The 10049-nt window shown below is 46.3% G+C and overlaps 1 protein-coding gene and 1 long non-coding RNA gene across 2 annotated transcripts; both read left to right on the forward strand.

Annotated features, from left to right (window-relative positions):
• The first annotated feature begins 989 nt into the window (after positions 1 to 989).
• LOC149309006 (uncharacterized) lies at positions 990 to 1959 on the forward strand. The gene is made up of 3 exons (XR_016281995.1): positions 990 to 1194; positions 1313 to 1373; positions 1675 to 1959. It is a non-coding gene; the product is annotated as an uncharacterized LOC149309006 (long non-coding RNA).
• Positions 1960 to 2016: 57 nt separating this feature from the next.
• LOC149309007 (uncharacterized) lies at positions 2017 to 4969 on the forward strand. Its single transcript, XM_089532023.1, has 3 exons — positions 2017 to 2066; positions 2467 to 2605; positions 4013 to 4969. Exons 1-3 carry the CDS (start codon positions 2017 to 2019, stop codon positions 4775 to 4777), a joined length of 954 nt encoding a protein of 317 aa, XP_089388149.1. The 3' UTR covers positions 4778 to 4969.
• Positions 4970 to 10049: the final 5080 nt, after the last annotated feature.

The following is a 10049-nucleotide window of genomic DNA, read 5'->3' on the forward strand; positions in this document are numbered from 1 at the left end:
TTGGGAACCTTTTTATATTTCCATTCAATGTAGTTGGTTTTCATTGTCTAGAATTGTAGGCCTATAAAAGCCCTACGAAGAAGAGGTTGAGTTATTGCATCAGTAGGTGTGAGATCTGGGATCCTCAGACCAGTAATCCACAAGGAAACGTATTCCAAAGAAATAAAGTTTATTGTAGAAGTAAGGCAGAAGTGATCCATTAACACATTTTTGCAGAATCTGAGGGCTACACCCTCCCAGCCCCTCCTTCTCCAACCCAGTTGTATTCCCGCACCACACACACCTTGCTATGGCAACCAAAACTTTGGAGGCCAGATGCTATACCAGCCTTATCACTAACATTCAAGCTTCCTAGCTAGGCCTCTTCAGCAGGCCACTATCTATTAAACTTTTCTACGCTCTACCAATCCCTTCCCCTATAATATCCATAGACAAAGCAGTAATATGAACAGTTATAAGGAATAATATATATGTATGAATTACCATTATAATTGAACTCAAATGACTGGTTCTGACTGTAGGACTGGAATCACTTTATCTTTTGTTTGTGAGTTGTCTGTTTTTCTGCACTTGCCTTCTCTTTGTCAGGTATTTTTAATCACACACCCACCTTTCCCCCCCCCCCCCCCCAGGTTTCCAGACACAGGAGATCTCTGTGCTGATGATATGGGCACATCGCATGGTTCAGTGGCGCCTCCTCCCTCAGTCTCAGTAAGTACATGTGGAAGTCCTGGGTTGTTCAGTGGTTCGAGGCATCCATATATGTTCTATCTTTCTCTTCTTAGGGGTCTGACTGAGGCATTGCAAGACCATCCTACAGCTATTGGAGTTAGGGAACAAGACAGTGCCAAAGATGTCTGTACTGGGTTGTTTAGTGGTTAGAAGCATCCATATACGTTCTATCTTTCTCTTTTTAGGGGTCTGAGCCATTGGAAGACCTTCCTACATCTACTGGAGTCAGGGAACAAGACAGTGCCAAAGATGTCTGTACTGATATGGCCACATCGCAGGATTTAGTGGCGCCTCATCCCTCGGTCTCAGTAAGTACATGTGGTAGTCCTGTGTTGTTTAGTGGTTAGAGGCATCCATATACGTTCTACCTTTCTCTTGTTAGGGGTCTGAGCCATTGGAAGACCTTCCTACAGCTACTGGAAACAGGGGACGACACAATGCCAATGTGAATCACTCCCAAAGGTAACTATGTACTGGAAAAATCTATCTATGCATGCTCAGAACCGCAACACAATGGCTGCCAAAAGGGAATCACTTGCCTTTCCCCTAGCTGAGTTTCTGTTTGTTCTGTTCTTCACAGAATTCAGACAGAATCTGCCGAGATGGGTACATTTAATCCCAAAGCACACATCCTGTTTCAGGTAATTACATGGAGTCTCTCCCTTCTCCCCTTTCTTTGCAAAAAGGTAATTAGGATCAGGACCAACCAAAGACCACCTCCTTGTACCCTCTTTCACTTCTCTTCCCGTTATTTATAGGATTTTATTAGATTTGCTTTATTTAATCGTGTGCTTTTATGTATGTGTTTTTTAACTTTTTAATTAATTTTATATGAATTCAAGGAGTGACTCAGTTTTATCTCTGTATGTATCTTGCTATTATGTATTTTACCTTTGATATGGTCAGTTGACTAATCACTAAACTTGTTGTTGTTGTGTATAGGATTTAGAGAGTGATGAAATGGAAGATATGTATTATCCTTCGTTCTATTCAGAGAGGTAATGTGTTCTCAACTGGGAGGACTGAAAATACAATTATTTCATATGCTATCGTTGATGGTTGCCCTGAGTGGCACAAAAAGGTGCCTTGTGGTTTCCCAGTTTCAACGGTATGTCAGGCAAAGAGGGACATTTGTCTTGTTTGTCCTCTGACCGTTGAGAAACCATCCCTTCCAACTCACGTCTCTCTCTTGCCCTTCGCTTTCATTAAATAATAAATAAATAAAACTCTGATGATTGCCACTTGAAATCTCACCTCTTTGTGTTTCTCCGCACAGCACCCAAGATGAATGTCTTCTGTTCCCTTCCGATGGCTGTCCTTTGTCGTCACACGAAGTAAGATGCCGTGTTCCCTGGAAAAATACCAAAACTCACTAGTTCCAACAAGAAGGCATCTTCTTTCTCAGGGCACTTAAAGTAAACCTAATAGTTTCCATAAACCTAATAGTTATCAAATTTCCTCCCTCTATTTTTGTTCCCTGACAGATGAAATCACATCTACACAAACTATGTAAACTGTCCTATTCAAATACTTTAAAGTCATTTAAAATAGCAGACATTATTGCTGAGAACTATCTGGATATCTTTATACAACTTCTATTGGAAAAAAACGAAAGGTAAATAGATTCTTTCTTCTTCTCCTTCTCTCAGACAAATGCCCGGGGTCCTGAGGTTCCTCTTTTTGTAGTAGCCCAATAAGGATGTGATTTCTCTCTTCTTCTATTTATTTTGGCAGGGAATGTGAAATAACATTCTTGGAAGTGCTAAACTCACAAAAATGCAATGTGGATAAATTGGTGCACCTCTTGATTTGCACGGCTCGTGGGGCAACTTGCTCTTTTTCTGTTCCGGAGGAGGAAGAGTCTGACATGAGGGTAACGAGACCATTCCCTCACAAGGTCTGTCCTGATCGGCCATAAGAGGTGTCCCCTACTGAGCCTAGAATGTCCTTCTCTCATCAGATGAAGGCAATCAAATTACTTGCACTAATGGTACGGCACATGGAGCAGCCAGAGAGGCTTGAGAAATGGATCCTTGACTTTTTTATCATCTTTTCGACTGTCTTGTCGAAGAAAGACTTTCCTGGGGTTCCAAGTTACACCAGTGACTGGGCACGACGGTAAGATGTGCTTCCTCCTTCTTCCTGGGGAAGAAATGGTCAGTGGTTTCCATTTCACTTGATGAGACTAGATATAGGAATATAAATCCTATAAGCTTTTCTGTCAGCCTATAGTGATGTGACAATTGTCTGTTCTCTGCAGAGAAGCATCTGATATGATTAAGATCATAAACAAGAGATGGAACGTGCTTAACTCCGTGTTCTTGAAGCATTGTGCCTTTCATTAGGTGAGTTATGGAATCATTAGTTGGGAGAATGTCCATTTGAAATATTACAGCAGGGGTAAGCAACCTTTTTGAGCTGGGGGCCTGGTTGCTGTCCCTCGGGCGACTGGGGGGCCGAAACCGGGGGTGGAGCTTCCACCTTCCAGGGCGGGGCCGTATGCTGGGGGCGGAGCTTCCACCCTCCGGGGGCCAGGCCCCTCATCTTTGCTGGCCCCTGATGGGGCCCCAAGCCCTGTCAGAGGCCGGCAAAAAAGCTGGTGGGGGCCGCCTGCGCTGGAGGCGCTCTTGGAGGACCCCAGCGATGGCAGCGGGCCTCCCAGAGGCCCGCTGCGGCCGCCGGAACCCTATTTGAGGTCTCTGGCGGCCGCAGCAGGCCTCCTGGAGCCCGAAGTCTCACGCCACCTTTTCTGTGGTTGCGCGAGACTTCGCCTCTGGGTGCCGCCATTTTTTCACCCAAAATGGCGGGGAAGGTCACCTCTTTCCTCCTGACTTCCTTCCTTTCATCTTCCTTCCTCCTTCCTTTGTTTTCTTCCTTCCCTGCCTGCCTGCCTGCCTGCCTGCCTTCCTTCCTTGGCCCTCTCCTTCTCTCATCAGAGGAAGGCAATCAAATGGGTTAGAGCCATTGTCAAAGGCAAGCCCTCGCTGGTACCAAATGGTACCAAATACAGTGGGACATGAGCGTACCTGAGTGTGGCGAAAGGTACAAAAGTTTCTCCTTGGTTGCTGAAGGAGAACATTCTGAGAATCTAGGAGTTTGGAAGGCATTCTGCCAAGGCAGAATGCTGCTGGTCAGATCTCAGACATATATTTCATATCCACTGATCTCTTCATCACCACCTGGGAGAATCTGAGAGCTATGGGACAGAAAACTCAGGAAGACAGTTCAAAGGTGAGGGGTGATGTGTAAAGGTATAGCTTTTGTCCCTCTGTTTTGATAGGATTTCCTGTTGGCGGTGAAGGATGTGGAGAAGCAGGCCTTGGATCCAACACCTGCCAACCTAAGATGTCTGAGACCCGTGTCGGCTGGTTTAAGAGCCTCCAGCAATGCCCTTACAGTCGCTAAGGACACTGGCTCCCTTGGCCCTTCTGTGGCTACATCCCATGTCTTACAGGTGGAAAACTGTCCCAGGCTCAGATGTGGGGAACACAGTTCCTCCAGTGAGGTCAAAAGCAACCAGACATCTCCTCTGGTGGCCAGCTTCAATGTTCGAAAGGATCAGGCAACTTCACCAGTTGAAAGCAAATCCAGCTGCACTACAGGCACAAAGTTCAGATTTGTGAAGAGACAGCCAGCTGTACTCCCCACTGGAAATACTCGCTATGACAAGGAGAATGAAAATGAGCATGTGCTGGCTGCATCCATGGGTTCTGAGAACTCTTATACACGATCACATCCAGGATTGTTTAGGTCTGACTGTAGATCTCAGGAGCAGATGAGGGACAACAGTACAACAGCCAAGAAACCACGAGTGGCAAATCCAGTGATTCCAACCACTCCTGTTAGTACTGGGACCTCACAGTTGAAAATAACTGAGGGACAAACTTCTGCAGCGGTCCTTGACTATGTCCAACCAGTGGAGGCTTCTTCAAAGTTGACTTTGCAGTCTGCTGGTATAGGATCTTGCATGGCCCAGTCTAACTTGGGAGTGAGCAGCTGGGCTCCCCTAAGCACCTGCTTCCTCCCTTTCCTCCTCTTTCCTTAATCTCCTTCCTCCCTTCCTTTCCTTTCCTTTCCCTCTTTCCTTCCTTTCCTTTTCCTCTTCCCTCCCCTTTCTTTCCTTTAGCTCTTCCCTCCCCTTCTTTTCCTTTCCCTCTTTCCTCCCCTTCCTTTCCCTTCCCCCTTCCTTTCCTCTTCCTTCCTTCCTTCCTTCCTTCCTTTCCTCCTACCTTCCTTATCAATGCCTTCCTTCCTTCCTTTCCTCCTACATTCATTATCAATGCCTTCCTTCCTTTCCTCCTTCCTTCCACCCTCCCTCCCTCCCTCGCTTCCTCCCTCCCTCCCTTCCTTCTTTGTCTCATCCTTCCTTCCTTCCTCTCCTTTCTTCCTTCGTTCCTTCCTCCTTTCATCTTCCTTTGCCTCCTTCCTTCCTTCGTCCTTTTCCTCCCTCCTTTTATTTATCCCTCCCTCCTTCCCTCTTTCTTTCCTTCTGTCCTTCCTTCCCTCGTGAAGGTAATTTTCTGTCTTCTTTTCTCAGTAGTTTTTCAATAATTTTTTCCATAGCTGATCAAAGTCATTTCTTTTCCATAATCCTTTTTGCACTTTCAATTTACAAGCTAATTTGTCATTAATAGCTAATTTCCATATTTCTTAATACCAATCTTCCATTTCTACATTCATTTTCATTTTCCAATGTCTTGCCATAATTCAGTGATGGCAAACTTTTTACAGTTCACGTTATGGGGGGGGCTTCTACCCCCAGGATGGGTGCTGGGGGTGGGGCTCCCACCCAAGGAGGTGGGGCTTCTTCCCTCCAGGGGGTGGGGCCTCCACCCCTTGTCAGAGGAAGGGAGCCTCTGGCTCCTCCCCCTGGCATTTGCTGGCTTCTGAGGGTCTCTTTTGGGGTCGCCAGAGGCTGGCAAACAGGCCGTGGACAACGGCGCAATGTCCTCTGCAGTTTGCCGGCCTCTGAGGGTTCCTTTTGGGGCCGCCAGATACTGGAAAACAGGCCTTTCCTGTCCCACATCTCTCTCTCTCAAGAGGGAGGGCTGGGGCTGGAAGGGCCGCGACTGAGTCCAGGATCCAGCACGCCGCCGTCCTGTACTCCTCCACGGCCTTTCCTGCCCCAGATCTCTTTCTTGGGAGGGAGGTCTGGGGCTGGAAGGGCCGCAACGGAGCCCAGAACTCGGCCCGCCGCTGTCCTGGGCTCCTCCACGGCCTTTCTTGCCCCACAGCTCTCTCTTGAAAGGTAGGCCTGGGGTTGGAAGGGCCGTGACGGAGCCCAGGACCCGGCACGGCGCTGTCCTGGGCACCCCACGGTCTTTCCTGCCCCACAGCTCTCTCTCTAGAGGGAGGTGTGGGTCTGGAAGGGTCGTGATGAAGCCCAGGACACAGCATGCTGCCATCCTGGACTCCTCCACGGCCTTTCCTACCCCAGATCTCTCTCTTGAGAGGGAGGTCTGGGGCTGGAAGGGCCATGATGGAGCCCAGGACCCGGCATGCCACCACTGCTCCTTTTCAGGGGCCTTTCCTGCCCCAGATCTCTCTCTCTCGGGAGGGAGGTCTGGGCCTGGAAGGGCTGTGACGGAGGCCAGGACTTGGCCCGCCACTGTCCTGAGCTTCTCCACGGCCTTTCCTGCCCCACAGCTCTCTCTCCAGAGGGAGGTCTGGGGTTGGAAGGGCCGCGATGAAGCCCAGGACCCAGCACGCTGCTGTCCTGGGCTCCTCCACGGCCTTTCCTGCCCCAGATCTCTCTCTCTAGAGGGACGTCTGGGGCTGGAAGGGCTGCGACAGAGCCCAGGACCCGGCCCGCCACCGTCCTGGGCTCCTTCATGGCCTTTCCTGCCCCACAGCTCTCTCTCCAGAGGAAGCTCTGGGGCAGGAAAGGCTGTGACGGAGCCCAGGACCCAGCAGGCTGCCACTGTTCCTCCTCAGGGGCCTTTCCCTGCCCCCAGCTGTCTTTCTGGAGACAGCTGGAGGCTGGGAAAGGTCTCTGGGGAGGAGCAACTGGCATGTGCCATCGCTCTGCCTCCCCCACATTTTTCCCAGCCTCCAGTTGTCTCCAATAGGCAGTTGAAGGCGGGAAAAGACTGGAAGGAGGAGCCAGTCGCATGCCACTCTGGCTCCTTTTGCCCAGCACCATTTTATTGCTTCCCGCTGTCTCCGAGAGAGACAGCGAGAGGCCCGATAATGGCTGGGAAGAGGATGAACCTCTTCTCTTCCCTCCCCTCCCCTTAAGTCTCCTACTTCCCTCTTTCTTTCCCTTTGTCTTCCGTCTTTCCCTCCTTCCTTCCTTCTCTCTCTCTTTCTTTCTCTCTTCCTTCCTTCCTTCCTTCCTTCCTTCCTTCCTTCCTTCCTTCCTTCCTTTCCCCTTTCCTCTTTTCTTTTATCTCTCCTTCCCTCCCCTTTCCTCTCCTCCTTCCTTCTTTCTTTCCCTTTGTCTTCCATCTTTCCCTCCCTCCTCCTTTCCTTTTTCTTTCACTCCTTCCTTCCCTCTTTCTTTCGTTCTTTATTTCTTCCCATCCATCCTTCCTTCCCTTCTACTCTCTTTCCTGCCTTTGTCTCTTCCTCCCTCCCTTTCTTTCTTTAGTTCATTCCCTTTCTTTCTTTCTTTCTTTCTTTCTTTCTTTCTTTTTTCCCTCCCTCTCTCCCTTTTGTTCATTCTTTCCTTTCCTATTTCTTTCTTTCTTCCCTCTTTTTTCCTTCTTTCTTTCCTTCCTTCCTTCCTTCCTTCCTTCCTTCCTTCCCTCCCTCTTTCTTTCTTTCTTTCTTTCTTTCTTTCTTTCTTTCCTCTTCTTTCCTTTCTCTGTTCTTCTCCTTCTCTTCTTTCCTCCCTTCTTCTCCTTCCCTCCTTCCCCTTCCTTTCTTCCCTTTCCCTCCTTCCTTCTCCTCTTCCCTTCCCCTCTTCCCTTCTTCCTTCCCCTCTTCCCTACCCCTCTTCCCTTCCCTCCTTCGCCTCCTTCCTTCCCCTCTCCCCCTCCCTTCTTCTCCTCTATCCTCCCCTTCCCGTTTCCCTCCTTCCTTCCCTTATTCCCTTTTCCCCCATAAAAGCCTCCCCATAAAAGCCAATCAGATGAAATGGCCTTTCCTTCCCTCCCTCCTCTCCCCTCCTTCCTTCATTGGACCTTTGTTATCAGCTGGGGCTTATTTGAGATGCAGATAGGCTATGATAGTTTGCTTTTGCCTGAGTCAGAGAGAAGGGCCAGATTCTGCCCTTCCTTTCCTCTCCTCCCTGCTGAGTTGAGTGCAAACTACATATGCACTTTAAACTCAGTTTGCAGCAACTGAAGTAAGCCAAGGACAAAGCGGGGAAGTGTGAGGAGGCGAGGGAAATGGGGACATTTTTAAAACAGCTGAAAAATTATGAAGACAGTGGATTAATAGGGATCATACCTGTCAAATCAGGAGAACTGGAGAGTAGGGTGCCAGGTACTTGGAATATCTGACCATCCCTAAGCAAAGGGCTTTCATGCTGGCAAAGTTAAATATCCTTCCATCTGTGGTTCTGGAAGGAAGATACAAAAAAGTACCTTACCATTGTTGGTTTTGTCCTTGTGGCCTTGAGGAAGTCAAATCAATCAGTCACATCCTTCTCTGTTGCCCCCTTTATATAGGGACCCCTGCTTTTTAGATAACTCCTATCATTAAACAACTACCTGGAAGAGAGAATAAATTCTATGTCGAATATCTTTTAGCAGACTGCAATGAATACGTAACCAGCAGAATTGCTAAATCCCTTACAGCTGCTCTTACTCTCCGTATAAGATATCTGAAACAGATACAGTAAACCTTGTAAAATTAACTATAGTTGCCATTATTACTGCTGATATTATATGACTTGTATGAAATTTTATCTGTTTTTATAAATCGTTTGACGATGCTGTTTACATGTATATGGATGGGAGATACCTTTTTATATTTTTTATTATTTTCTTGCTAGTGACACTTAAATGACTATGCCAAAGAAACCCTTTTGTGATATTTCTATAATCCCTTTAAATTCCCCACTAATTTGACATACGATAGAGTGTTTTATTCCATTTTAGATTTCTCGCTGTTTTGTATGGATATTCGGTCATTCTTGTATTCTAGCTTTGTATGCCGTAATAAATAATGACCATGACCATGGAGAGCAGGATGTTTTTAAAAAATATTTTAACAAGTAAATGAAAAATAACAAATCACACTGGCTAGGAAACAAATCGTGTTAAAGATAAATCTCCACAAGGATAGTGGTATTACTACTTTAAAATCTAACAAATAAATGATGGCATCAGTTATTGCGAAATTGTATCCACTCATCATATGAACTGATTAGTGAAAAATAGCAATAGCAATAGCAAGTACACTTCTATACCCCTTATCAGTGCACTTAAGCACTGTCTAAGCAGTGTACAAAGTATAAACTAATTGCCTCCAACAATCTAGGTACTCATTTTAGCGACCTCAGAAGGATGGAAGCCTGAGTCAAACTTGATTCCATTGTATTCCATTATATTCCACACACACACATATATATATATATTCACACATATATATATTATACACACACACATACTTTATATAAGATTTCATTATGTTCATCATATGAAGGGAACTTTAATCTACAGCAGAATGTGTTGTGGAAAATGTGCCTGCTTTGAAGATGTATAACGACTCCTTTTTGTTCAAATCAACATATTTACTCAGTGATTGGGCTGAATTTGTCCTCATCTATGTAACACTCTGCACACCTTCAAGTTAATTCCCTTAAAGTCAAGTATCAGCAATCAGACCAGCCTGGATAAAAGCAATTGGGAAGGGAGGCATTACAAGGGAACGATCCATCCATGGGCTCCGTAAGCCCAGCCGGACACATTTATCTCTGGGTCAAATAACACAATTCCAGTGCCCTGAGATCTGGAAAGCTTCTCCCTAAGAGGACTGGCAGATGTCCTTATTATAAGTGAATTCCTCTAAATACCACTAAATACCCTAAAGGCATCAGATCCCTCTGATCTGAAGGAACTGGCAAAACCATAGTTGAGTATTCCTCCAACATTTAAATCCTTCCAGTGACGTGTAATATAACTGCAAGCCTTTCTATTATTTTTTGGGCTGCATGGAGGAGAGAGAAATCGATTTTCTTATCAGCTCTTTAGGAATTGACCAAAAAAAAAAAAAAAGGCAGAAAATCTGAAAAATTGCTGTCAAAATACTTCTAACAATGACTGTAGAAAGTAACAAGAAACCATTACTTGTTGTTACAAGAACTTTACTCTCGCTCATTATGTTAGATGTGAATTAAAACTCTGTTTGAATAATAATAATTACTCTTT

Source organism: Sceloporus occidentalis, unplaced genomic scaffold (assembly GCF_023333645.1).
Source record: "Sceloporus occidentalis isolate IW3139 unplaced genomic scaffold, rSceOcc1.0.p SCAF_7, whole genome shotgun sequence".
Classification (NCBI taxonomy): Eukaryota; Metazoa; Chordata; class Lepidosauria; order Squamata; family Phrynosomatidae; genus Sceloporus; species Sceloporus occidentalis.

Excerpts from the sequence above, each read along its gene's own strand:
- LOC149309007 (XM_089532023.1), top strand. The coding sequence starts at position 2,017 with ATGAATGTCTTCTGTTCCCTTCCGATGGCTGTCCTTTGTCGTCACACG. Across the intron at positions 2,067-2,466 it reads GTCCTTTGTCGTCACACGAA|GGAATGTGAAATAACATTCT; the intron begins GTAAGATGCCGT and ends TTATTTTGGCAG. Across the intron at positions 2,606-4,012 it reads AGGAAGAGTCTGACATGAGG|GATTTCCTGTTGGCGGTGAA; the intron begins GTAACGAGACCA and ends CTGTTTTGATAG.